This window comes from Pocillopora verrucosa, chromosome 6 (genome assembly GCF_036669915.1).
Source record: "Pocillopora verrucosa isolate sample1 chromosome 6, ASM3666991v2, whole genome shotgun sequence".
Lineage (NCBI taxonomy): Eukaryota > Metazoa > Cnidaria > Anthozoa > Scleractinia > Pocilloporidae > Pocillopora > Pocillopora verrucosa.
The window spans coordinates 17421047-17448884 of record NC_089317.1 but is presented as its reverse complement, the minus strand read 5'-3'; the positions used below and the strand labels follow the sequence as shown (position 1 = coordinate 17448884).

Here is a 27838-nt window from a genome sequence, read left to right as displayed (position 1 = left end):
GCCCATTCATTTTTCACCCACTCATCTATTAACGGTAACGCCTACCATCATGCAAAGTCACGCATCACCTTCAAAGTGTTGGGTCATAAACGTTCGTGACACTTGAAACCGATGGGTCGTAACAAGGTTTGTCACGCGCACGTAGGCTAAATTGTTAATCGATGAAGTCGGCTTTTATTTCACTGTACTGCGGCAAGAAAAAAACTGAGAAGCACTAACTGTAGCCAGAGTTTTTACCAGTGTTGGCAATCGCTACGGAGCTCGCTAGTACTTAAGTGGAAAAAGCTACAAGGTAAATCAAAACGATTTGTGATATTGTTTTCCGTGTTGTGACATGACCGTGTTCAAATGTCAATGTGTTGGTGTTGCGATTCTTTGTTGCTTTTAATATAGGCTACCACTGATTCCAACAGTGCTATAGAATACTTAGGTTTATTGCATAACTTTGTATCGCTTGGATACCACACCACGACTATTTTAGTTACATTTCAATTCGTTTGCCTGCTGGGGACAATTTCGTATTCAGGAATGAAGACGAAATTTGCAAATGCATTTACAGTTGCAGCCAGTTGCAACCGTTTCAAAACTTACGGAACCTTGCTAGATTTCAATTCTGCCACATTGACTTACTCTACAGTAGCAGAGAATAAAACTTAGATGCATGTATTCGTCAATGCAACTGGAGTATTTCCGGTGAACTTGGATGAATACTACAGATCATTACAGACAGTGATGTTTTGAGTCACTGCACCCAGTGTATGATGATTGATGTCGATAAAAATTTAACCTACCGTGAAGAAAAAAGCCCAGATGGAAATTTGAAGTCTCTGGGTAATATAGTACAATGTTACCTATGTTTAGAAAATGTAGTTTAATTCGAGGGAGATGCAATTTTGATTTTCTCCAGCTGGATTAAAACGAAACATTTTCATGTTTCATCTTAGAGTTTATGCTAACCATTCTTCTCATGTGACAAAATCGAGACTCACTCAAAAAGGGAAGGCTTACGATTGTGACGTGAGGTTTAATATAGGAAATCGACTCACGCACGAAGGGTTTCATCTTTTGTTATTCTTTATAAACCACAAAATTCCTTCATGTAAAGGGAAAACTAGCCTTTATTAAATAAAGAATAAATTAAATAAATTTGCAATGCTTTTGAGCCTGATCTGTTTTGAAAACTTTATTTCTTGTATGTTTTTATCTCAAACAACAACGTTGTTAATTATAATTTAATTCTTCTCTGTCTTTCGACACGGTTCAAGCTCATTGCACCGTCTTATAAACGTTCGATCCTTTCCAACAGGAACAGTATAGATAATTCTCACAAAGATTTTAGAATTTACACGAGCTTCTTTTGTTTGTTTTCTATTTGACTACGCTATTATGGGGCTTAAGATATGAAGCTGGTGTTTGCATAAGGTGTGCTCAGCAAAATAACCTGTAATTAAACTGAGTCGGTAACTATGCAAATGTTAACTTTGCTGTAGGATACACAAATGTAAATTTTTCAAGGATTTTTTTCCTGCTCCTAAATTTTCGCATTTCATCTCTGTTGAAGAAAATGAGAAAACACAAGGGGATCAAAGAAAATCGGTATATGAAACTTCTCGTGCTTTCCAATACCTTTTTCTAAGCTTTTCCGCCAGCAAAAGTGCTCTGAAACCGCAGCCAGTCAATCAAGTTAAATTTTCCATTTAATTTAACTCTTAAGAGTCTTTAAGAAAATTGACGAATTTCGATTACCCATTGGCGCCTTTTAACAGTTAAATTGAGAATCGTCACGAAACATTCTCAGCAGCTCACGAACACTGTGATATCAGGATTCTGGAGAATGCAGTCAGCTGTATTGATATCTACTCCATGGAAACTAATCAAAATAAAAGTAAGACAGAAGTCTGTTTTAAAAATGCGTGGCTAAATTCCTCTTGTTAGTGAGATTCCGTTCCTTGCCCTTAAGTCCAATTCAGGGTATTGGTGTCCCAACTTCCTTCCATCCAACAAACCATTGTGGGGAAACTGAGTTATCTATAAGACAGGCGCTTTCCCTTGGTGTAATGTTTGTTTCAACTTAGTTTCGTCTTTGTTAAGTTCTTAGACAAACAATTTACATTCGAATACAGCACCCTGCCGGTCTCTTTAGAAGATCGTGTTTTTGTTCACAATGGGTTGTCCTCAAGGTCTTCCTATTTCCACTTTATTCTATACCTGGAATTCCTTCGCGAAATCAAATATCTTTCGAGTAAATAATATGCGCAAGACAGTATTGTTCGGACAAGCCACGAAAGCAAGGCAAGCTCTTTTAACTGGCTTTGCTATTAACAGGTGTTACTCTGTTGTCATTCTTCGTAATCACCTAAAACCCGACGGATTTAAAAGTTATATTATTAATGAAAGATTAACTATATGGAATTCTGGATGCGTTACATCACGATCCTTGATAAAAATTCAAAATTATTGTCTGTTTTGACCTCAAAGAGAGCTGAAGCGGAAGATTTAGCAAGATTTACGGTGCCTATCATTAGTATTAAAATGTTTCCCAACAGGAGGCTTACAAATTATGGGAACCAAGAACATGTTGACTTTGCAAAAACTTGCTGTGTCTGCTTTGTCTCTAGATTATTAATTCTGAGGCTTAAGTTTTGAAAGTGGTATTTCAACAAGGTTTGAAAGGACCATGATTAATTAAGGAAAAATAATTGGACTAACCAGACACTTGTGCAAATATTGACTTGGTCAAATTACAAAAGCAAAATTATATAAGGCTAGGGTAACATCACCACTGTCCATATTTCAATAGCAATCCGTTTATGAAGTAACTAGGAACGGAATAAGAGATTTTACGCAATCTGTCTCCTTCCCCCCTTCCTACCACCCTTATCTTGCTATAAATTTATCATGCAGATTGCAGACAAAGTGCGCCCTGTCAGTCAAATTGAAGTCCATTTCGTATCAGCTGTTTAAACTCTTGTGAGAAGTGACGCTAATTGACAAATTCCGAACACCCATCACCGCAAGACGTAAGAATTCTTGAGCATTTCTATATGCCAAATCACCGTGGACAGTTATTATGTAGCAGATTCAGCAAAAGCAATGTATTAGTCCCTGGTACAAACACAAATTCAAATTACACAAGTTGGTCAGCTGCATTATTTACTACTCCTTTTTCATCTTTAACCGTCTCAGAACTTGAAGTATGGAAAAAATCGTTGTAACGTAAAGGTAAAGGATAATTATGTCCGAGTCGGACGCATGCTTTTAGTAAAGTCATTAACTTAAACGTTATCTTTTGTTTCAGTAAAAATGTTTTTTAGTGTTTATCTAAAACTGTTGACAAAAGCCCCAGGTGGGAAAAAAAATAAACTAAATAATAATCTGCATCAAAATTGCACCCTGCTTATTTATGTAGACGGACGTGTTTGCCACCGGCTAGCCTTTTATTCCTTGTGTGGCATTTTCCAAGAGCTTATGTCCTGTGCTGTTTACTGAGCTAAACTGCAATCGAACCGACGTACCCGCCTGTCCTTTTCATTGTGCTTAAATTGTACTTTTTATGTAGTCGAAGGCAAGCTGATATGCAAAAGCTCTCTTTTAGACTTTGGCTGCATTTACTGACAAACTTTAACACTAGGTTTTAAGAGTAATAGTAGATTTGACATTTATCAAGCATTTGTTACTTTCCTCCGTTTATCGTAGCGTAAAGTTTCAATTTGAATGAAGCCAGTTCAGTCTTTTTTTAGTTCAATTTGACTACTTGGGAGGTTTTAAATCTCTCCAGGAGCTGGTTGAATGGTATTTCCCTTTGATACCAGAAATAAAAATACTACTGCCTTTTTTTAGGCCTGCGACATGTAGTTATGTCGTAGCCTTGAGGAATAATTAAAAATTTAGTTTGCCTGATCAAAATAATATGGCGATAAACAAAAGAGCGAACAGGAACAGAGGAGGAAGAGTCCTTTCTAAAATGTTTCGATGTTCTTTGGTGTTCAACCATTTTCGGTATTGCGTGAGACGTGCTAATAGTCGGCAATTTTTATTAGCCAAATTGCCTCAGGGGTTAATCAGCGAAAGGTGTTTACAACAGACGAGACATAATTCGGTAGAGTCTCCAGGATATTTCTGCAACCGGAAAGAAGATACATGCTCAGAAACCATTTAAGTTGTTGACGCACGTTTGAGCATTTCGTGTGCTTTTTTCTCTTTGTGCCGATTCTAATCTGAGGACCAGCTGGCAACAGTCTATATTTACAGATCATTCGTGGTATCAAGGCCAGGTAATATCTTTGAAAGTGCCTCCATGATTGACAATTATAGTTCTTGAAAATGGAAGGATGCTGGAATCTTGGCATACCCTTGTGATTCCCAACGCGGTGTCAATTCTTGCCCAACGCCTTGGCTGAAATTCATAACTTACCTACATATTGTACACACTTTATCCTTCACATTAAGAATCTTATTGACTTTTTATATCCTATAAGCCGAACAGTTCAAGATTTGTAGGAATGAAAATTTAGCCACAGCGGTTTTTTTTTGTTTGTTTGTTTTTTTGACTCCGTTAAGGCATGTCCGCGCAAAATTCCCTGCAATATCTTAAGGAAGACTTTGCAGCAAAGAGAGTCACTAGACAGCATAAGCCAACTTTGAAACAAAGACGGTGGAAGCGCTCGTTTTCCTCCGCTTTGGCCTGGATTCGATTCCCTAAACCGTTGATGCATTGATGCGAGTGTGTTGAATTTTTTGGTTGTTCTCCACATTGTTTCAAGGGTTTCCTTACCTCCTCAAAAACCATCGATTCAACCTGGAAAACAGAGTACGAAAACCCATCCCGTGCAAATTCCAAAGTAAAACTTTGATTTGTTTATTTCATGTAATATGTAAATTTTCCTTTGATGTATACGCTCGCCCTTGAGTATTCTTCTCCTTCGTGCCCTTGTCACTTCGATTCCTGTGCATCGAAACCTTTTTGGCTAATGTTGTTTCAGACCATGATTTATTCAAAATGGCTACCGCGTCAGTGAAAAGATTTCATACCACAATTATGCATGTTATATTCGAAAGCCCGCAGAGATATTTTTATAAATCTTTAACCACGTAACTTGAGATTTTCATTCATATTAACAAGCTAAAGGATAAGAAATGACATTATTTTCCTATTTGTCAAGTTGTGATTTTGACTGATGGATTCGCCTCAAGTGTTTTCTACTGATATCATCTATATTATCGCTTTTGCATGTCCTTTAGTAGAACTTGTGAGTTGTAGCGGTTAAATCTTCTATTATATTTCTATTTTGGAAGATAGTATTGGCAAATTAACATAAGTTGTCTTTTATTAATTTTAATTCTGTCTGAAAACAGGATTTTTTGAATTGATAAACTCTAGTTAAGATCAGAAGCTTTCACTGTAAAGAATCCGAAGAAAAGAACAGCAAAATATGCCCCGAAAGAGAAGTATTTCCTTTTGTCCGAAAAGTATTTCAGTTTGACGCTAGCGCTGTTCAGGCCAATCATATTCCAAATAACGTGGAAAACGCTGGCATTTAAATTTCTTCGTGCGCGAAAATGAGAATGTCTGATTCCATTGCCATGTCAGAAAGGTAGGAGATTTGAGCCCATACTAATCTTTCACCAAAAATATTTTTATAAATGTATCACGAGTCAAGCCTCAGTACCAGTGAATAGTAGTATTTCAGTATTGTTCTAAATATTTTCTACTTATGATATACTGTCAATATTACTTCAGTAGACTCAAAGTCTCCACGAAATGTAGTTGTGGGAAATAGGTAAAACATCGTTCTTGATAATACAAGTGCATCGCTAAAGCTGTTGCTACTATGGTGGTTTGTCATGAACATAGATAGTAAGTTCGAGTTACTCGTTGAAGTTAAAATTACCTTCAGTTAAAGTTGTATCAAGGTCATTTCGCACGAGCTAGTTGTGATCTCCTTAGTCATGTCAGGTAGTTAAATTTGCTTCTTTTCGGGTACCTCGACCGAATATTTTGTTGCTAAAATTGATCCAGAGTGCAACAGCAGTTGCACAGCAATACCAGCTTATGTTTCGAAAGACCTAAAGTAACCTGTAACCAAGTAACTCTAACCAAGTTAAAAATTTACTTGAATTTAGCGGCTTCTATTTCCTTCGAGTGAGCAGGCTTATTCAACAATTTGACTGATCATAAGTTTGCTGAACAATGTGTTGTTATTATAATATATTCTTATTAATCAGATCAGGGAGATTAACGGTTGAATAGCAGCGCCCAATTTTCACTCAGCTCTGTCTTACCCCAACTGTCATATCTGTTGTTGTTCATTTTGTATTTTTTTAATTATCATCTTGTATCATCATTTTGTGGCATGTTCTTGTGGCAGGTCCTTTGCTATGAATTCTCAAGAAAAGTTAAACAGTGAGCAAAAGGTTTTCTCTCGAGTTCCTTGTTGCAATCCTGAACGAAATACGACAAAAATTAGCATAACGTTGCTTATTGTGATTAAGAAATGAGATTCAGTCTTTTTACTAATGAATATTTTTTCTAATGAACCCTCAAAAATGTGGTGAACTGCAAGCGATATTTAGACAATATTGCGTGTGTTACATTTTAAGGTCAGGATTAAAGCCAACCTTAGACAAACCGCGCTGCTGACCGTCAAGTTTTGATAGACATCTTGACCTGAAATTTCTTCAGACACGGACAACAATACGAAGCGAAATTATCTCACAGAGAACATAACTCGGCCTCCTTTTGAATTCTCACCGCGCCAGGATACGTCTGGATATCGTCTTGTTTCAAGCCACCGTTATACTTTTTGAACCAAAACATTCACGTTTAATAGTGCCCCCTGGAAAAACGTTATGTGGCAAAAGATAAACAGATGCAGTGAACTCAATTCAAGGATAACGGAGAAAGTTTGACTGCCTCAGACGAGCGTTCCATATCATCGTCATGATTGTTATGGTTACGGTAACCTTAAATTTAATTACCGCTGTCAGAGAATAGAACTTTATGGTCAGAGAATAGAACTTTATGGTTAAATTCAAATTTTTGAATTTAATCCAGCTTTCGACGTGCTGAAGGGTATTTAGACGAACGTTCTTGAGCTCAACATGTTAGGTGATGTGTTATCTTATCGAGTTCTAGTCTGCACAAATATTGCGCAATGAGGCTTGAACATGAAACATATTACGAAGGATACAAAAAATATATATTTGATGGTTGATACGAGCAAATTAAGTAAAGGAAAATGAAATTATTAAAATGCTGGCCTTGAAATTATTGTGGTAAATTAGGTTCCTTTGATAGTGGGTCTGCGTTTTCATCGGTGTCCACATTTGTCTGAATACTGGTGTGGCAAGATGCCAAAGTTTTTCTTTGTTAGGCAGGTTAAGCGCCCAGGATATAGAAAGACTGAGGGCCTCGCTGGCTGAAAATACTAACGGAATGGTACAGTTTTTACCATTTTCAGTACCTTCAGATATGCATTCACAGTTAAAAAAGTTAGCATTTATTTTCCTGTAGACTTGTCTTTTTGCGTAGTCATTGGTGCATAACAATACTGCTTCACAACAAATGGCAGCGCATAATTAATTTCTCTCAGATCATTATTTCCTATCTTCGTAGGAATGATGAACAATGCAAAGTGCAGCCTAATTCGAAAAACTTGAACTTCATGCTCATCTATCCTCTTAAAACTCGGAGTTGGTCAATGTTCATTAATGCAAGCTAAACGATCTGATAATTTTGGTAGAAATGAGTTATTCATGAAAAGCAATGCAGTGGGAGGAAGTGGCCTGTAATATTTGGCAACTCAAAAGTCTCCCAAACTTCGCCCTTTGTATTTTTTTCGCAGTTTTCTTTACAATGAACCTTCCAAAGGTACTATTTCAAATTAAATAAAGCAAATGTATCCGGACTAAATGCGACGAAACAAGTAATTCGCACTTCGTTGAACACGTAACCAAAAGAAGAAAATTTAATTATGGCTTTCATTGTTCTAGTATGTTGTGGGAATTTGCAAGTCTCAGCCTGATCAGTTTTCTGGTATTTCATCATCATTTTTTAATTCAGAGAGAAAAGCACGAAATTCAAAAAAAAAACCTAGAAAATGCGTGGTGAAAAGGATCTAAATTACACTCGACTATTTTAAGTTTTGCTCATGATAGCTTCGGTGACGCAATGCGACAGTTGACAAGATTAACAAATCCAAATCAAAGTGGTCAGCATTTTAGCATTTCCCTTCCTTAGAAGTTTATTGCGCAGTCACCCATTTCTGATATTTGACATTTCCGTTGGGCCATCATTGACACATCTTACGAGCTAGTAATGGATAATTTATTTGTACACTGCACAAGTTGCCTGTGTATGTAAAAGTATGTGAGTTTAGCTCACTTGTATTTGCTATCCTTTCTATTTGCCTTCTTAGAATGTACAGAATGCGCTGTCCATCGTCCAATTGGCTTTTCCTGGTTTTTTCGTTGCTTCTATCCATTGGTAAGGCACTTCTACAGCACCTTCTTTAAATGCACCTCGTATTTTATTGAAAAAGGAACGATACTTTATGCCCTGCATTCAACGCCTTTACTTTGCTTTCAGTGTAGAGTAAGAAAAACCTTTCTAAGCTCACGATAGGACACACTGTAGAATCAAAATAAAATCGAGAGGATAAATCAACAACAAGTTTTAGTTTCTGTAATACCCTGGGTGTAAGAACATTTTTGTAACAAAACTCGTTATCTCCGAAATCAGCAGGCCTTTGACTGTCACTCTTTCCAAATGGAAGCTACCCGAAGAATTTACCAGACAAAGACGTTTGGTAAGATTTCAAACAAAGTCGTGGCATACGTTTGCAAAACAATTCGCAGTTTCAAATAAAAATAAGAGAGTAATTCAAGGGTTTACGCTCTGGATAAGACATTTTGACTAAGGATTAATATAGGTTATTTATAAACTCATTAATTGGTATAGCTTCTTTGTAGAATGGTTGATTTACTTGATTTTGTTTACCAATCTTTCTTACTTAGACGCTGTCCTAGCAAGGAAATCTGAACAAGTAAGTCGTATTTTTCCTCGGAAAAATGTTTCAATGGTAGTTGACTTTCAATGCTCATACCTTGGTTGGAAAAAAAAATTTCCAAACTACTTGTTCAAATTTGCGAGGGGTTCGTATTTTTCAATGATTACTTGATGTTGCTTATGTTTTGTATGTAAGATGCGTTACGGAAATCGATTTCACTTTGGTTGTGCGATGAAGATATGATAGTGATAATTGATTGAGACTGTCACAAATATAGTGCAACTCACTTCAATCGAAATAAAAAGTTTTGCGAGACATCAATTTATTCGAGTTGTACAAAGGGGGTGCATCTCATGATCGGCTTGAAGCGTTTGTGTATTTATCTTCCTTGATTCTTTCCTTAGAATGTCCACCTTCACATGACCAAGAGAGAAATAGAGCATTACTTTGGTGTCAAGGATCATACAAAAAGTAAGACAAAAAAGTTCCTTTTTGCATTTTTGATAACTTTGAGCTATTTTTGCGATATTTTGAGCTGTGAAAAGAAGGTTAGTGCAGTTGTAAGCCCATTTAAGGTGTTGCTCATGGAGATCGCAACTGACAGCGCCCCCGAAGGTGGAGAGAGAAATAAAGCTTCTTTCCTAAAAACGTAATTAACTAAAGCCAGCCGAGTTTTGAACACGGACATTTCGACCTGGAGCCCAACGTACTACCTGTTAAGGCAACGCGTCTTCCACATTCCAACTGACACTGGGTAAGCCCCGAAAGGCCTAGACCTCTAAGAACGTAAGTTTTTACCATCCTTTCACAGTTCCCGAATACGATATTAGCTCGCCACATCATACAGACGTTAATGGAAGGACTACGTCTCCCTTTCGCATCAGGAGAGATGTGGGTCATTCAGATATTTTACATTACGACGTGCATGCATTTGGTTCCAAATTACGGCTTAGATTGAAGCGAAATGGTAATCTCATGGCACCGAACTTAGTTATTGAGAGACATCACGGAGAGGGTATGGTAACGACTCAATCTGCACCCAAAAACAAATACTACTTGGGACAAGTTTTGTCCGATCCAGATTCCTTGGTGGCCTTGCGAGGTGACAGAAGCTTGGTAAGAGTTTTGTTACTTTTGATGGTATCTTGAGTTTTTCTCTAAACGTTTTTGCCAAGCGATAGAGAAAGAAACATGGTAAGTTTGACTTATGTAAAGTGTCTGAAAATGGTGCTCTCGCTCAGACACGCCTGTGTTTGCTACCGTGTTAATGATGTGCATGAAAAATGACGCGCTTCTAATTGGCTGAAAATTGGTGCATTCTCTTGTAACTCGAGTGCAAATAACAAATAACACGCGCACACTTTCAAAATTTCGTCTGTCTTGCCTTTCTAATATGTTTTTTTTTCATGTAAATTATTAATAAAAAAAACATGATTTCTCCTGCAATTTGGTGTAAACAGCACTTGTAAATTTTTCAAAGACTATAAATTGTACTCACCCTATGGGCTTGTGCAATTTTGCTCTCTTTGAAAAATTTACTCGTGCTTATTTACACCGAATTGCACTCAAAATCATCTCATTACGCATACAAATTTCTTGCTGGTCCTTACATTATGTTAATTTTTTATCATTAGATGGGTATGATCAGGACTTCTCGAGAAACACTATTTATACAGCCGCTCTCGCCACACTTGGCCAGGAGAGTAAGGAGAAATGCGTACTCTACGCCGCACTTGATTTACAGAATTCCAACACAAGAAGCGGTTTCCTGTGAAATGCAGTCAACAGGTTCGTTCGTTTTGTAAAACGAGCAAATATTGGAATTAGTGATGCCACAGTAATGGCGCAGGAGTAATTTGTTTTAGCTCCATTCGCGATATCCCATGTTGGTTGGTTCCCGCCCTATGGTTCTTTTGTTTTCGGCCTTCCTCCACGATGATAAGCACTGCCAAGTTTAACTCGACTTGGGTACAAGACGCGAGAATCAATCTATGATAAATTCAGTTTACTTTTCAATATTTTTTCTCTCTGGCATTTCCACTGGCAATTCTTTGCGTGATTTTGAAAGCACTAAACCTGCTTTCGGTAAAGTGCATTTGCAATGCTCCCTTTAGGCGTTTGTTGTCTTTCAGCAGCCATTCACTAGTAAGATGGCAAGGAGGTAGCTATGTATCAGGTTTTATCTCCAGAAAATCAGGGCATTTGGGGTTGTGAGGGCATAACCCATACTGGTCGATTATCTTGATTTGTGCCTATGGTCATTGTGTCCGTACTGACCACGAGAGGGTGACTCTCGTGATACTTAGCCAGGATTGTTGTCTGTATATCGCATTGTGTTTAGATGTACTTATTTGGCCTTTTCCCACAGAACACTAGATTTTTCATCAGTACTGAGACCTTTTCTTTACTTCTATTTTTCTTATTTTTCAGGAAAAGATCGTATCAAGAGATCTACACTTAATAGGAAGACTCGTGAAGTAAAAACAAATGGCTATAAGTTTCTTGAAGGAGCGTTAATTGTTCCTAAAAGCTACGAAGAGAAGTATGGAACAGATAAATTTGCCACAGTACTCCTCGCTATTGCCAACATGGTATGTGTGCTTGGGCATATTTACGACGAAACAATATTGATTTTGTCTTAATCAACGAGTTCTAAAATGGCTGGAAGCCAGACAAATATTCGCCGTATCAGCAGCTTTAGGAAAATGCCCGAAGGTTCTTTTTTTACATCAGGGAACAATTTTTTTTTCATTCTAAAGGTGTCCTCTTTGATATGCAGAGGTTCACTTCAGTAGGAGTTTCGCTTAAACGAAAGGGTGGTTATTTACTATCCTGAAAATTTGCGATGAAAGATAAATTTATACTTATCTTACACCTTTTAAAAGGAAATTCCATCTTTATCAGAATTACATTTTTTCATCTGATAGGTTGCTGGTATGTATCAAGATCCCAGTATAGGAAAAATCAAGGTCTATTACGTGGTTACCAGGATTGTTGTTATGGAGTCAACAGTAAAGCTGGTAAGAAATACCATTAAGAACCAAGTTTGCTAAAGATACTGTAGTTTAGATTGGTCTGGTGAAAACGAACCAGAAGCCATTGATATTGAAAAAGATGATAAAAGTGAAAGGTCGGAGCAAATGCACGTGATTGGAGCCAAGAGTGCGTGTGTAAACGTTGGAGACCAAGGCATACTGTTTCTTGTTTAAAAAGCTTCGGACGTGAGCCGGGAAAAGTGGTTCTGGCAAACGTGTCAGCGAAAGAGAAAGAAAGAAAAATAAAAGTCTTTCACTTTTGAACTCTTGTTTCTGAGAAGTCCTATCGTGCTGCATCGAGTCAGAATTTTTTAAAGAAAGGGAAAACCAATTGAAACAAGTTTAATTGCAGCTAAAAACTTTGTTTTCTTTTGCTATGTAGGCTAATTTCACCAAGGTCGACAGCAATAGCAAGAAGCTGTCACAGATGTTGAAATGGGCGGGACCTTCAACACTAAGAAGTAATAACGACCCGGATCACTATGACGTGTTCAGTTACGTGTCAAAGTACGTATTATCTTTAGATCCCCGGATGAATATCAAAATAATTTTCATTCGACGTCGCGCACAGCATTGGGTGGATAACCGAGAAAATAATACTTGGTCCGAAATCAAAGTGAGCTCACATAATGTTTCTTCTTATTACTGCTGAAATTATGACGTGAGCTTTTCCAGCTTGGGCTCTGTTTTGTTTCCAAAGGTTGCTACACGAACAAACATGCTCTTCCAGCTTGATTTCGAACGAAAATATATGATGTTACATCCGGGACTGTAACCCTTAAGATCTGAATAATGGTCCCCTTTCTAGTTGCTATACTTTTTCACCTAGGTAAACAAAAGATGAAAAGCACCCTCGAGCCGATGTATTTGTCCAATCCCATCGCCCCACTTTTTCCTGAATGATGTAAAGAGGGGAAGTTGCATTTGAAAAACCTTGATAGTGGTATTTTAAGTCTCTCGTGGGGTGTCAGACTCATCGGGAAAGGAGCAAACAGCATCGTATCCCCTTAAGGGTGAAAAATACTTATGGTTGTTTTACGAGGCATTACGTAAACGTTTCAAAAAGGCACGGGGGAAAGTTTGCTTAGAGAGAAACAGATACCAGGCTACAATATTAGAAAAACTCTACAATTAACTCCTTTTTGCACAGAAGATCAGACAGATAAACAGAGTACAGACAGACAGACTGTTTGAACAGTTTTTTATTCGTCACCAAAAGGACTCTATTATGGAGTGTCTAATTCCGGTAGAGAATTATATTGTTTTATGTAACTAAGCAATTGTCTCCCTAGACTTGTGATGAAATTTTGTGAATTGACCATCTTACCACTTTCTTCCCTTTTTGCAGTGAAATAAAAAGCGGAGGTAAGATGCTCTTTGCTGACTTGTGTAATCAGCTGAAAGATGCCAAGCTAGATGAGAGTCGTCGTTTTAGAAATTTTCAAATGTTTTTGGGTCATAAAGGTTCCAAGGAAGGTAAGAAGAATAAAGGGTCATTAAATATATCCTTATATGTATATTTTTAGGTCTCGCCATTGCTAACCAGATCTGCTCCAAGGCAGGCGCAGGGAATGGTAACATCAACGCTGATGTTGGTCTTCAAACTGCACTTCACGTCGCACACGAGATAGGTCACAAGTAAGTGACGACGTTGCGTTGTTTGCATTACGTGCGATCCTATATCAGATTTGTTTGTCGCAAATTGGCCTGGGAAAAATAACCACCCGGATCAAATTTTAGATTGGAATATTTTAATAATATCGCGACGAGGTTTGTCGGAAGTTTCGTGTGTCGTAACTTGAAGTTAAGGTAGCACAATTAGCTGATGTATGGACAGTTTTGTCGTTGCATGTTTGTTTGAATGAGGTAAGAAATGCTTGTACCTTACCATCACATGAGAATTAAAGGCTTACCTTTCTCTGTTGTCGCAGCCTTTACCTTGATCATGATGGCGATGTAGGGTGTCCGCAGCATCAATACATTATGGAAGCTGTTTTACCGAGTGGTATCTATGCAGCAACCTGGTCAAATTGTTCGCGGAGGGTCCTTCAGAAATTTTTAGGGTGAGTGCCTTCTTGTGGAAAATCAGTTAGCGTTTCCTAAACTTATGAAACAACTGAATATTCTCAATCGTATCTTGATTAAAATGATCTACATACTTTAGTAAATGCTGCTCAAAATTTATTTTCCAATATAACCTGGAAAACGATTACCACTTATGACTTTTATGCCTTTTTACACGTACCATAGAAATACTTTTTAGATTGATTTTAAATAGCATTTTACGTTATTACACTATATAATTATACCTTTTGTGATGTTAACACTCTAACGATAAGCTAGGAAACATTATGCGGTAGATGGGCTTTGTTTACTTTTACAGATCCAAATGATGAAAGTGTGGCATCTGTGAACTGCTTGCTAACATCTCCTAGGGTAATATCTTACCACTTTGTTCTTACTGTATTAACAGAGGCAGCAAGTCTTGGTGTTTAGATAACACACCCCTCGGCGATCTTCCAACCCTTAAACCTGAGTATCACGGCAAACTTCCCGGGGAAATCTTCGATGGAGACGCTCAGTGTGTCATGCAGTACGGCGCTGATTACGTATTGTCACCTCATCAAAAGGTGAGCTATGACTGAGAAAGGAAGTACCACAATGAATAGGTTCGGCGCGCAGCAAGCTATGGTTTACCTTATGCAGCTTTATCTTTGAACCAATGGGGAGCAAGTTGTTCTTGGATTTGAAATCGTTATGGCTACACTTAAATTATTGGATGGCGGATTTGGGAAATCAGTCATTCGTTTCACACAAGTCAGCCAAAGTATTTTCCACCATAGTGAGATTAGTTAAGCACCCAAGAAGAGATGGAAACTTTGAGATTACTGGTCCGCGGGGCCTACGCGTCTTAAGTTAAGGAGAGCCCTTGCGAAATATGCAGTGAAGATGTCAGGCCATCAGACCTTCTCCTAAACAGATTAACATTTCACTCGATTTAAACTCATCGCCCTTTCTTTCAAAATAATTTCTACTTTAAATTTTTTTTTCAGGGAGTATGCGATAAGTTATATTGCTTTAATCCCAAAAGTGGAGTGCAATTGAGTCGACTAGCACCGATAGCTGATGGGGCACCCTGTGCAGAACGCAAGGTAAGAGCAAGGATGGTTATCCTGCGATAATCTTATGAGCGCCCGTAGGCGTTTATTATGGCTATTTTCTTCTGCTACGAGCGAAACTTCCATGAATACCGTCACGAAAACACACCACGTACTTGTTATTAACATGTTTAAACGCTTAAGCACTTTCCGCTGTTAACTTTAGAAAGAACTCCGTGAGAGTTTTGATTTAAACAGAGGCAGTGAAACAAATTGCCGCGAGTATACAAAATAGCTAAACGGCATGAGTATACTTGCAATTATGCTGTTCATGTCGTGAGTTAGGTCCTCAAACTTGAAATAAATTTTACCAACTAAAACCCTAAAACTGACCTTTATTGCGATGAAAAAGCTCCGAAAAAAATTTTAAATGTTTCCTAGGCATGGAAACTTCAGAAACTTTCTGTCCAGCTTATACGTTTACAGTGGTGAAGGAGAGGTAGAGGAATACTGGCTAGAGACTTCACGTTTTTCCCGTCCAAATTGAAGTATTCTTCAAAAGCACTTTTATAGTTAGTGCCTTCTAACTTAGTGTGATCTTGCACATCACTATTTTACATAAGTTTTCTCTACAATTTCTGCTCAGGTTTTCAGTGCCATTACGTTCATACAGCGGGAAATTAATTTGCCTTTGCTCTTCTGACCAGCGTTTCATTCGGCTCCCAGCGCTTTATTGATTTCTCGCGATTTTTTTTCATGGTTTTCATGAGAATCAGCGACTTTATCGCAAATTAAGAGCTAAGAATAAGTTTATCTTTATCTCTGACAAACTTCGCTCAGAATTATGTCATGGAGGCGACAAACAACACTCTCTATTATTTCCCCGGCGTAACAAGCCACGCGGGATGTTGGAAGAACACGACAAAAGTTTGTTACTGGAGGTTCCTGCAATCTGATTGACTCTCAGCAGTACGATTTAATCTCAAATCGTACTCTTTTCATTTTTTGTTGAATAAGACATTTTGAAGGACAAAAATTTGAGCAATTCAATTGTAACATTTCAAAATTAGATGTTGTTATAGAAGCGGAAATTGGACTACATGTTCGGCCATTTTCATGCGCGTTTATTCGATTTTGAAATCGAGCGTACAATTCCAGACCAGATTAAACTTCTTGCAGCTCAGTTACCGTAAAAAAAAACAAACCCTCTAAATCTCTAATGATTATTTCACTTTACCGGTCTTACTAAAGATTTTCTGTTACAATTGCAGTGGTGCATAAGCGGGAAATGTGTAGACAATGGCAAACCAAGAATTAATGGAGGTTGGAGCGCGTGGTCTCGTTACCACTCACCATGTACACGGCCATGTAACGGCGGAGTCACGTTCAGAACTCGAACTTGTACAAATCCTGAGTAAGTTTGAATAATAACAAATCTAAAACCGTATTTCCTGCAGCATTTGGGCCTTAAGATTATAAAAGGCGTGTTCGTAATGAATTTTTTCTATCGTTATTTTTGTTTGTTTCTTTTGGTTGAGTGTGTGTGTGTGTCTGTCAGTCTAGTTTTTTGTAGCTTTAAGTTGTTGTCGTTGTCGTTCGTTTTTTGCATTTTTTGTTACAACTAGCGATTTTTAAGTTTCTTATATTTGCTTTAATCGTCTTCGTCATTAGCCATCCTTGTTCCTTCCTGGTGTATGATTTGTTTCTTTTTTATTTTTCTATCGCACTGAACTAATCTTTTGTGGTCTTCTTCAACTTTAAGGTAGCTATACACAGTGCAAAAACAGACACTTAAAATTCTATGACGAAGCGTCTTCGGCGGGTCTCTTCTGTGTACTCTTCGCTATACATTTCCTTTGGTATTGACCAGGGGAATTTTTTGACAATCAAAGCTTCTTGGCCACCATTTCCTTTATTCTCGTGATCTTCATGAATCATTCAGCAGTATAACTATAAAAAGAAATTAGTGGCTCATATCCAACAAGCGCAAGTGGAATAATTGTTTTAATTAAAACCCCCCCCAAAATATAGAAAATGTGGATAAATCTTCCGAATTTACTTTATTGTTTCCTCAGAGATAATTGCTTAGCTGCGATTTAATTTTGAGCATGGCGTATTGGCTCATAACCCATGAGCGCTAAGCATTATCTAATATATTTTCAACAAAATATCACCTGCAATCAGACATCTTCAACCGACTTTTTCTTACCTACTAGACCATCTAATGGCGGGGAATCCTGCGTTGGAGAAAGCAAGGAGTGGAAAATTTGTAACTCGCAGGTTAGTCCGGAAAATCGCCCACAAAAATACAATTTAATTTAGAATAATAGTGTCTCTGCTTAAGTGTTGTAACAGTGATACCTTCGGATTATTTACTGGAGAAGTATCCTCAACTTGAGTTTAATTTTTATGTTTTGCTATTAAAAGGAATATATAAGATCATAACATTGATTGCGTTTTGCGATTCTAAAGAATTGGAATACAAAAATTGTATTCAAATATTAAAAAACTTTGAGCACGGATGCCGACATTTTGAATTTTGTTTATCACTCTTGCAGGTTACCGTTGTCGTGGGCAAGTCTCAAACCTCTTTTGATATCTGTTTAAACAGTTTCAATTCACACAAATAAGCATTCTTGACTCAAGTTATAAGTAATAATTTTTATTTCTTCGATACCAGCGTAACGTAGCAGGTCCTTTTGAACTGCGCGTTTTTTTTTACGTTTGCTGCCGGGTTACTGAGTTGTTTTCAAAATGGTGGCATCCCTAGACGAAATTTTAGCACATTTGCAGACAATTTTCGAATGAACGGTTAAGCGAATCTTATGATCTCAAACCGCGTAAGGAGTATATGTTCAAACTTTATATTAGCTGAGATAAATTTTTGATTGGGTCAGAACCATGTTTCTTCTTTAATCAAGCGAGAGAGAAGTATGCTAGGCGAAGGAGTCTCCCAGACTGATACAGATCCAATCTCTATCATGTTATTTTAAGACTTTAAGAGGTTAACAAAAAGATAAGCCTTGAATGCGCTCTGTTCTTTTGTAAAGCTCGCAGGAATCGGCTGAAGCACGAAAGAAGTGTGGGGAGAAACAAGAGACGTAGTTTCTCACTTCTTTGTTTTAAAAGAAAGAATCCGCTTACTTCCCCACGCATTACTCTATACTCTCTTATAAAATGTTCAGAGCAACGTGCCTGCCGTGATTGGTCAGAACGAGTTCATTATATTTCAATTAAGCACGCGCCTTAAGTCACACGAGTGCACTGTTGAGATATAATGCACGCAGTCTACGTCATCGGTACAAGCACGCGCAATTCACGATACATTTTATATAAGAAATAAAAAAAAATTGTTCCTCCAGCATTGTTGAGTTATATAAGCACTTGAGAATTTTTAAGAACACTCGAGAAGTGCGAGAAGCACGAGCCGAAGGTGAGTGCTTCTCCGCACTTCTCTCGAGTTCTTAAAAATTCCCGTGTGCTTATATAACTCAACGATGCACTCGGCGCGTTTTTTATTTCTATAATAAAGCACGTGACAATAAGCCAACTAGAATCCTTGTTAGAATGGTTCAAATGATCTGATTGGTTGAACAAAATTAAAGCTGTCAAAAATTTTAAACTTTCAAAGTTCACTATCTGCAGTAGGTTACAAACTGAAATAGTTCGGCACGTCGAATTCAACACTGCCTGAAGCCTTTAAGTCTCTAATACAGAATCTGAGAGTGAAATGTTCGGTGAAGTCTGGCCGAACTGAAGCTCGGAAAAAACACGCACGTTTTTTTAGCATGACAATTAGAAAATAAAATTTTTTTAAGAGGGGTGTTTTATGAATGAACGAAGACCGAATTTACAGGAATATGAAGACTGCTCGGGATGGCAGCGCCTTAAAACTCGGCTGCTGTGATTGACGTGACCCTCTAACTCAACGCATCGGAAAAGATATAAGAGCAAGCTCTTATTTGTTCACTCTAGGGGCAGCCGATGTAAATTCTGAGGCTTGCTTCACTGCGATGACCGGAGATTGCGATGATGAGCTAGCCCCATGGACTCAGCATGATCGCAGTCGCTCTGACACCGGCATGATTAATATGAATTTTAACAGTTATGCCAGTTTAGTTATACTTTTCATTATTCCTGTTTTGCTCTATTTTGTTTTTGACCACGAAACTATGTATACTACACGAGTGTTAACTTGTTTGATTTTTCTTACCGTACGTAAGATTGAAGAAAGCCTTGAAAACTCGGACTGTCCATTTCATTTTTTGGGGGGATTTTCGTCTCTGCTCACGTTACAATAACATCAATTACGGCGCTTGACAGGTTTATAAACCTTTGTTTGGTTCTTCTGTTGCTATTTGCGGACTCGCTTGTTCCGAAATTACACTTTCAATTAACGAAAAAAACTTAGAGAGAAGTCCAGGAAATGGTCAGACATAGTATAATTTGGCAGATGGCGTGACAGCTTTAGCTCTCTCGCTCTATGTTCTATTTAACAAATAGATTCCAAGTTGCCGTGTGTCTGTTCAGTAATAGATCACAGAGGACGTCAAAATGTGGTAAGAACATCAGTGACATCAGCCACTTTTTTGTTCTTACCACATTTTGACGTCATCTGTGATCTATTACTGAACAGACGCACGGCAACTTGGAATCTGTTTGTTTTATATAATAAAGAATTTAAAAAAAAGTTTTAATGGTGACGTCATCTATACGTCTGTCCTCCAATAGATCATAAGTGAGAACCAATCAAAACGCGTGCATAACTGAGTTTATTATATAAACTCTGATAGAGCACGCTGATTTAACCAATAGCAGCGCGCGTGATATCCGAACTTTATTATAGCGGTCTTTCGGAAATAATGTTTCATGGACTGCTTCTGGTTGGCAACCAAGGCTTGAATGTTTATAGCGGATAACAGAAAGACGCTGTATGAGATGTCCAGATGAGGGAAAACTGTGATAAAGGATCTTTTGCTTTTAAATCATCGGGTGGTTCTTGAAAAATTTAATAGGATTGACTACGGGATCAGTAATTGATCCACTTTATCATTTTTCTTACAGGCCTGTCAAGAAGGAGCAAAAACATTTAGAGAGGAGCAGTGTTTAAGAAAGCAATCTGGCTCAGTTCCCTACTTTGTTTCAAGTTGTATGTGTGTGACTTTGACTGTATTTCATTTATATATTATGTGCAATTCAAGACCATATGTTTACGAAGCTTCAAGTAAAGTTCGCTTACCATAAATTGTTACCTGTAATTTTCACCGAGAACTACGATTAGGAAGCTGGCAGCATGTTTTCAATTATCGCATCGAAGGTTTCCCTTGCTTATTCGAAGAATAACTTGCCTAATGAGTTAAAAATCATCAAACAAAATGTAATGGTAAGACAACTAAATACGATAATTTAACTAAGATACAACACTATTTTCGTTTTCAGGGAAGTTACATTTTTATTCATTTTTCATCTTCGTAATTTATTTATCTTATTTATTTTCTCAGCCCTTTGTGGATTGTACTGTCGTGTCGGAAACCTTGTGAGAGGCAAAGGTACCGTAGAAGACGGAACGCGTTGCAAGGCAGACAAAAACACTTATGATGTGTGTATCCAAGGAAAATGCCGAGTAAGTGACTTAAAATAATATTGCAAAAAAATTACCTGTATCTATATCTACAAATTTATCTGAGCGATTTATAGAAAGTTTGCGTAGCTACTATGGCTTACGAAAAAGTATTCTGATACCAACCTTACTTCGTCTTCAGAATTCTCAGAGAATATTACAATTTGCAACCCGCAAAACTGTTTTATCTTTATGGATTGCTAAGAATGGAGAACATTTTAAAAATCCTTAAACTCCCATGAGTGACCGAGACAGAATTTCTCCTTACAATATCAATACAATATCAAGCAGACAAGTGATGAGAATAAAAACAATTTTAACGAAGGGTAATTAGTGGATCCAGTACCAAATTCTCCAAATTAAAATCACAAGAACTATATGGCAGACAGTAAGGGGAATTAGTATTACGATCTTGGGAACTAAAGGGTTAAGTTGAATTATGAATAAAGTTCTAAAAAAAAGCTAACAAACAAACAAACAAACTTCAGCTCCAAGGAATTATTTTCAAAGCAAACCATATTTCCCAGTCGATAGTTTTCCTCTCTTCTCGTTACCCTTTCTTTTTATCGAAAACCTTTTGGCATTTTGAGGAGAGAATCTTTGTGAGTCACTCCTGGAAGTGAATAATCTAAGATATGTTGAAAATTTGTAATATTTTTCACTCCGTCATGAATATGCATTTAAGGATGTCGGGTAATTATGGTTTTGAAATGTCACTTGACTAAATAGCCGGTTGGCTGTGATCACGTTCTGGACTCCAACGCAATGGTAGATCGCTGTGGCAAATGTGGCGGCGATGGGGACCAATGCTTCGTTATTTCTGGAAGTTATACGGCCTCTCACACTGTAAAAGGTACATTTCATAGCCCAGTAGGACAGTTCTTGTCGTTTACGTCATAGTTATGCAAATAAAGGGACACTAAAGAGGAGTTAGGCGCCTTACTTTGCTGTGAAAGAGATGTGACTAATATTAGGTATGTGGCTTTGACGCCCGATTCACTTGCACGGATTCCGCTGCAAGCATCTCGTTCAAATTTTTAGGTGTGTTTTATAGGTGGAGTGGTTACCTGGTTTTATTGGTGGCCTTTTTCAATTTTGTTAGATAAAATATTATGCATAAGACGGTTATTTGACTGTACTAGTTTGATAAGTGTTGTATGTCTGCTTCGGTAATCTATGATTTCAATCGAGTTTGTTTGATTCTCTTTTTCCTTGCTCTTTGTTTTATTATTATTCTCTTATGTCTCAGAGCTTTAATATTTACGAGGCAAAGTTAAGATTTTTATCGCCTCTTTACCATTTGCCGAGAGTACACAACAGTGCATAAGAAACCTCAGTAAAATTACGAATGATTAGCGAGTAACACCTTTTTTCATTTTGTTTATTTCTAGGTCTTGAAAATGCAGATGTCGTTCAAAGACTTCTCATTGGTGCTTACGACGTTTCTTTCAAAATGAGGCAGTCATCACGTAATTACCTCGGTAAGAAATCGAGGGACTTAAAGTGAAACCAACGGTATAACTTAAGGAGGAAGTACGCTTCAGGAACCATATTTGTTGCTGTCATTAACAAAAAAAATGTACTTGAAATTACGCAGTCAGTGTGAGAAATTCATGCCTTTGTAATGGCCGATGGAGCCTACTCGGCTTATCCTCTAAGTTTTACCTGATGTGTGCTGAGCGTTAGAACCCATATCGATTGGGTGTTGTTAAAGTAATTACGACCAATCAGGACAAAGGTAGACATCATCAGGGGCTGTTGGAATCGAAAGGTGAATCAATCGAACTGCCTGAAACACGAGAAAATCAGTGTAAGCAAGTCACGATTGGTATCGGAATTGCATATGTTTCGCTAAGATAGTGTTACGAGTTTTCTGACCAATCACAAAGCAGAGCAAGCAAAACAGAAGAACACACCCTCTCCCTGAATTTTAACGATTTATCATATCAGGTGTTGCGAAGTAACAATTTGTAACTAATCATCAGGCTGTGAATACTGGTGGTGAAAGCGCTCGATTGCATTTCAGGGGTTCAAGCGGACAATGGAACATATTTAGTGGGCAACGTAAGTAAAAACGTCCAGGAAGTTTCTGTTGCTAACACAGTTATCCAGTATACCCGCAAGAAGTCAAAGTACAAAGTGATACTCACGATTCCAGGTCCTACAGATCAGATTCTTAAAGTAGTGGTAAGCATTTTTCTATTAGGTATTGTTCATAGTAAACTTATTAGTGACTTTATTTGTGCGTTTCCCGTAAAAGTTTATTAAATAGAGAATAATACATGGGCACGTGTGGATATGGAAATTCTCTTCGAGTGTTTATCTCAGTAGCTCACGAGTGTGCGCTGTGAGAGAATGAGATGTCGAGTTGAACACAAGAAGAGAAATTTCGTATCCACGCGCGCCCATGTATTATTTTGTTTATCATATAAACACAAAAGTCCTTTGAGGCAAGAAAAGTCAACTTTATTAATGAATGAAAATAAAAAGGATCGACAATCACCGAGTAAAAATCGTAAAGTCCGTCGGCGCTAATGCTCAAAAAGAAAAACTGCATTGAAACACCACAAAAACAAACAATGGCCGTAATTTTCATTACACAAAATATCTCGGCTATTGACTCGGTCCTTACCGATAGAAGAATTCTTTCAGGTAAACGGCCAAAATCGGCTTGTGGCAAATCTTCCAGTTCTTGATTTTCGTTTTCAGCCGCGAGAAACCACTAAATACGTAACTTTCAGTTTTTCTTTCGGTATTTTGGTTTTCTTCCCCCTCTAGGAAAGATTGAACGTCACTGTTAGTAAAAGATACGGATTTTTAAGTGTTTAGGAGCCATAATCCGAAAAAATTCCGACAAAAGACCTTGGATTGTGAATGGTGAAGGCTTTTCCGTTCATTTATCAACCTGACCAAGTGGCGCGAAAGGCGAGTGACGAGTCAGCAGCTGATTGGCGATATCAAACACACGTGAAAAACTACGACATTTTTCACGTGTGCTGTTACGGCTTTTCTCAGGCTGGTAATCCTTGTATAATACCGCAGTTTATATGATAAATAGAGAATAATAAATGGCGCGCGTAGATATGGAATTTTTCTTCGAGTGTTCAACTTGGTAGCTCACGAGTAAGTGCAGCCAAAATCGGTTTGTGGCATATGCAGGCTTGTCTTTACACATATCATTTCTACGCCATTATTTCCCACTTTAAATCATGTTTCACGTCCCTCAAAGCAATGTGGTTTTTTTTTGCATGGATGTGCACCCTTTTCCTACGAGCGTTTCGTGTCTCGTATATTCCCTCAGCATTTGGCAATTTTTTTGCCTCGTGTTATCTTCGCGTTTTAATTTTTGCCGTCTTATTTGTTGGTATTTTTTTACCAAATTCGTTTTCCTCTTCCTTATGAATTTCCCTCTTCTTCACATGCGTATTAAAGATAAGTTAAATTGAACGCCGAATAAACGTAATTGATTAAAGCGGGCCCATGCCTCTTCAATAGTATATTTGTCCTGTGTAAATCAAAATGGCTGTGCATATTTTAATACTTGTAACAGATAGTATGGGGGGGGGAGGGGGAGAGTGGTTATTTGTCGGACATTCCGACAGGTTACTTTGTCAACTTATGATTTCAAACTGTCCTTCGTTCCTTTATTTTCAGTATGTTTATGTCCAAGGTGGAAATCCAGGAGTAGACTTTGACTTTAAAAGGGTCGTTCAACCTTCCGACACACCGCCTGAGAATAAATTTGAATGGGTGACATCCACGTGGTCCGCCTGTTCCACAACGTGTGGCCAAGGTACAAACTCTTGAACTAGACGCATGCCCGTTTCTTCTCTCTTACGCACATGTTTCTGTTGGTCTTACTAAGGCCGGGCAAACCGTTTGATTTTTCATAATCAAGGTATACATTGAAATAGCCGAAAGTACTTACTGCTATTACGAGTAACTGAACGTTTAGCTGTAATTTTTTTAAGATGTGAATTTAAGTGTGCTTATTTGAGCTCGGCAACATAGAAGGCGATATTGATAATTTAGCTGATGGCGATACCCTCAACATAGAAGGTATTACCATGAATCCAGAAAATCTTACGACGTACATTTGAAAGAGCCTTTTTTCTAAATTCAGGTAATGCCAGAGAATCTGGTCACCCCCCATCACCGGGTAAATTCGACTTTAAGTTTAAATTTTCTTTTTTTTTTAACACTGGGCTGGTGTGTTCTAAGAAGTGAATTGAACAGGAACTATCAACATGTTGGAGAGGGTCAATGTAAAATATGGTGAAACCCACAGGCAGATACTTACCTTTTCGATTATCTACCTTCTCATATCCCGCCCTTGCTGGTGGAGTCATGACGGTATTGGTTTGCGTTTTCACTCGCAGGTGTTCGTACACGCTCAGCGAGATGTATTCGGTCAGATGACAAAACACCCGCCAGCGATGAAGCCTGTGGAGCAAAAATTACAAGTGAATCATGCCAGGTCAAGGACTGTCCCTCGGAGTAAGAGCAATGCATTTCTTTGACAATCGATTACTGAGTTAAATACATAGCTTATGGTCTACTTCTCACTAACGTGAGTTTGGGTTGAGTCTAACTTTTGGCTAACGCTTTCAGAGGCGTTCTTCGATGGATGAGAGAGGGTGCTGTTGCACGGCATCTATACATTTTCTGGGTAGAAGGTATTTTGGGAGTCTGCTCAGTATTACATCGATCAGAATCGATCAGAGATATAAATTTTGAATACGTAGATCGTTCCGTTGCCGTGAATAATCCATTGCGATAGATTAACCTGCAGTCGTTCGGCTTTTGACGTAGAAAGAGAAGTCTGAGCGCCGCGGTCTTGTGTTTTTATTGACAATATAAGTAACTCGAGAATTTTTGCTTTCAGATGGCACACCACTGATTGGTCAACATGTTCCAGATCATGTGGCAATGGGTTGCAGACACGCGATGTCATCTGCCGTAAGAAGATCAACCCTACAGATTATGGACCAAGCACAAACTGTCCCGCTGACCAAAAACCCAGCATTTCTGAGAAGGTTCAATATTGTAACAGCATCGATTGCCTGGCTGATTGGGACACTCAAGAGGGGCTACTGGTAAGTACCCCCTATTTTTAGAGGGTCTTTCAATCGATGATTTTCAATTTTGTGCATCAGGAAGTGAGTTATTATGACGGTGACGTCAAGTTAAAAGGCATCCTGAAAATGAACGTTTATTTCTCCTAAGAGTAACAAGAGTAGCTCTATGTGTTGAACTTCTCTTACGTCACCAGAACTCCCTTTCAGCATAATATGTCAATGGAACGTCAAGTAGAAACGTGAACGATTTTCCTTAGGGGTTCCTAACCTCAGACTCGGAAAAATTTTGTGATTTTCTCTTCTTATTTTGCTCAAATTGTTTGAAAGTGTACAAAGTTTTAATGCAAGGACGTGGAGAGCTATTGCTTTTTAGATATTTGTATTCCGCTGCGTTCTCGTTTCACTTTTAGGGTGTTCTGAAAGTCTTGTAAAGATCCATTACTGTCTTGCTTCAATACTGTCAGCTAGCAGTCAGTTGCTGCAAAATTATGAATGAGGAGCAGTTTGTAACATTCCTTCATACATTTTGTGAGAAGTTTATTTCCTGACAACAATTCTAGTCAATCCAAATTGATCGCATATGACTTAAGCGTACAACAGTGTGGGCTTTTCATAATAGTTAGATGTCTTTGGAAGGTGTTAGTTTGAGGTCTCAGCGTCCGCTGGACCAGGGTTGAGTTTGCCTCTTCTTTCTTCCCCTTTCATCGATTCACGTTACTCTCATGTTTTTTTCTGTTGGTCTGCCTTGTGTCCTTAGTGTAGGGTGAAGGCAATCCCAGAATCACTTGCTCCAGCCTCAACCGGCCGGCTACACCAGTTTGTTTGTTCTTCGCTTTGGTTAAATTTTCGTTAAGCTTCCATTTTCCACTTTAGCCGAATGGTTTCTCCCCTCGCTACAACACTCACTCTTACCAAACGGCCTCTATCTTTCCTCTAACTTTACAGAAAGACAAATGCGGGGAGCCAATTGATCCAGCGACGCTCTCTTGTTACCGATTGGATCACTTTGGCCAAAAAGCTATGGTTCCGAATCTTTTATGTAGGTACAGAGCCAAGCCGACACGTCTCCCATGTACAACTACATCAAGCCCCACGGAACAAGGCAAGGAACATACCGCAGCCCCCACAGACCCCACAGCCTCCGTCGACAAAAACGGTTCACAATCATATCGACATCAAAATGCAATATTTACCAGCGTATTGGTTCCTGTGCTTCAGATTTTGCTGGAGTATTATAATTTGGGATAAGTGACATTTAGTGACGTCTGTCCTTGTAGGAACTTTGATTTTACATTGTTAGAGGTCCCTTTTGTTATATGCCAAATGGCTCTCTCTTCTCGGGAGTGGGAAAGGATGCCCTGGTACATATGAAATGATTTAAAGTGCGACAATACGACCAAATCAGCTTCTTCTTAGTGTTCAATCAATGCGAATGTCCTCAAATATATTTTAACAAATTTGCATGGAAACTTTACCTTGGGTGTCTACTAGCATCTCAGCTAAAATGAACAGTCTACAACAAAATTATTTCCTGAAATGATCTTTAAAATAAAGGTTTTGCCGGGATAATAAAGCTACTAGGTCTCAACGAGAGTTAAACTAAGTTTCAGTATAACAACTTTTAGTAAAAAAACCGTTTTAGTATGATAACTTTTATCTAGTTTTTAAAGCAGGACGACTGATGTCAAGGGACAACCCTCTCTGATTCGGATTGAGGAAAAATAATGGCTTATTATTTAGGGTGTGTATGACTGACTTTCACTATTTGATAGTTGATGCAAACTGCGATAGGACGATTATTTCAAAATGAAGTATGCTGAAATATAATTAACCTAGAGGTCATTTTAAAAACCATGTTTATTATAAAATACAATGACCACACAAGTTTTTATTTGATCGCAATAATATTCTTTAATTATAAAAAAATGTAATTTAGATTATTTTGTATAAGCAATGTTAGAATAGATAGGATGCGAATTGAAATAAAGACAGTCGTTGG

General features: G+C 38.1%; 1 protein-coding gene across 8 annotated transcripts; it reads left to right on the top strand.

Moving 5' to 3' along the window:
• Positions 1 to 133: 133 nt before the first annotated feature.
• On the top strand, positions 134 to 27838 carry LOC131775121 (A disintegrin and metalloproteinase with thrombospondin motifs 12). 8 transcript variants are annotated; one of them, XM_066167993.1, is made up of 26 exons: positions 6649 to 6958; positions 7378 to 7438; positions 8418 to 8485; positions 9016 to 9044; positions 9413 to 9479; positions 9820 to 10124; positions 10643 to 10796; positions 11439 to 11599; positions 11936 to 12028; positions 12426 to 12550; positions 13392 to 13408; positions 13570 to 13681; positions 13975 to 14106; positions 14517 to 14673; positions 15097 to 15195; positions 16413 to 16555; positions 17358 to 17421; positions 20206 to 20290; positions 20643 to 20764; positions 21491 to 21614; positions 22153 to 22242; positions 22788 to 22948; positions 24416 to 24554; positions 25141 to 25258; positions 25647 to 25857; positions 26785 to 27838. In XM_066167993.1, the coding sequence occupies exons 3-26, from the start codon at positions 8419 to 8421 to the stop codon at positions 27085 to 27087; spliced, it is 3078 nt and encodes a 1025-aa protein (XP_066024090.1). In that variant the 5' UTR covers positions 6649 to 6958; positions 7378 to 7438; position 8418; the 3' UTR covers positions 27088 to 27838. The 8 variants fall into 8 exon arrangements, with proteins under 8 accessions (XP_058947191.2, XP_066024092.1, XP_058947192.2 ...); XM_066167991.1 differs by having other exon boundaries at positions 7374 to 7438; XM_059091208.2 differs by lacking the exons at positions 6649 to 6958; positions 7378 to 7438 and adding an exon at positions 134 to 292.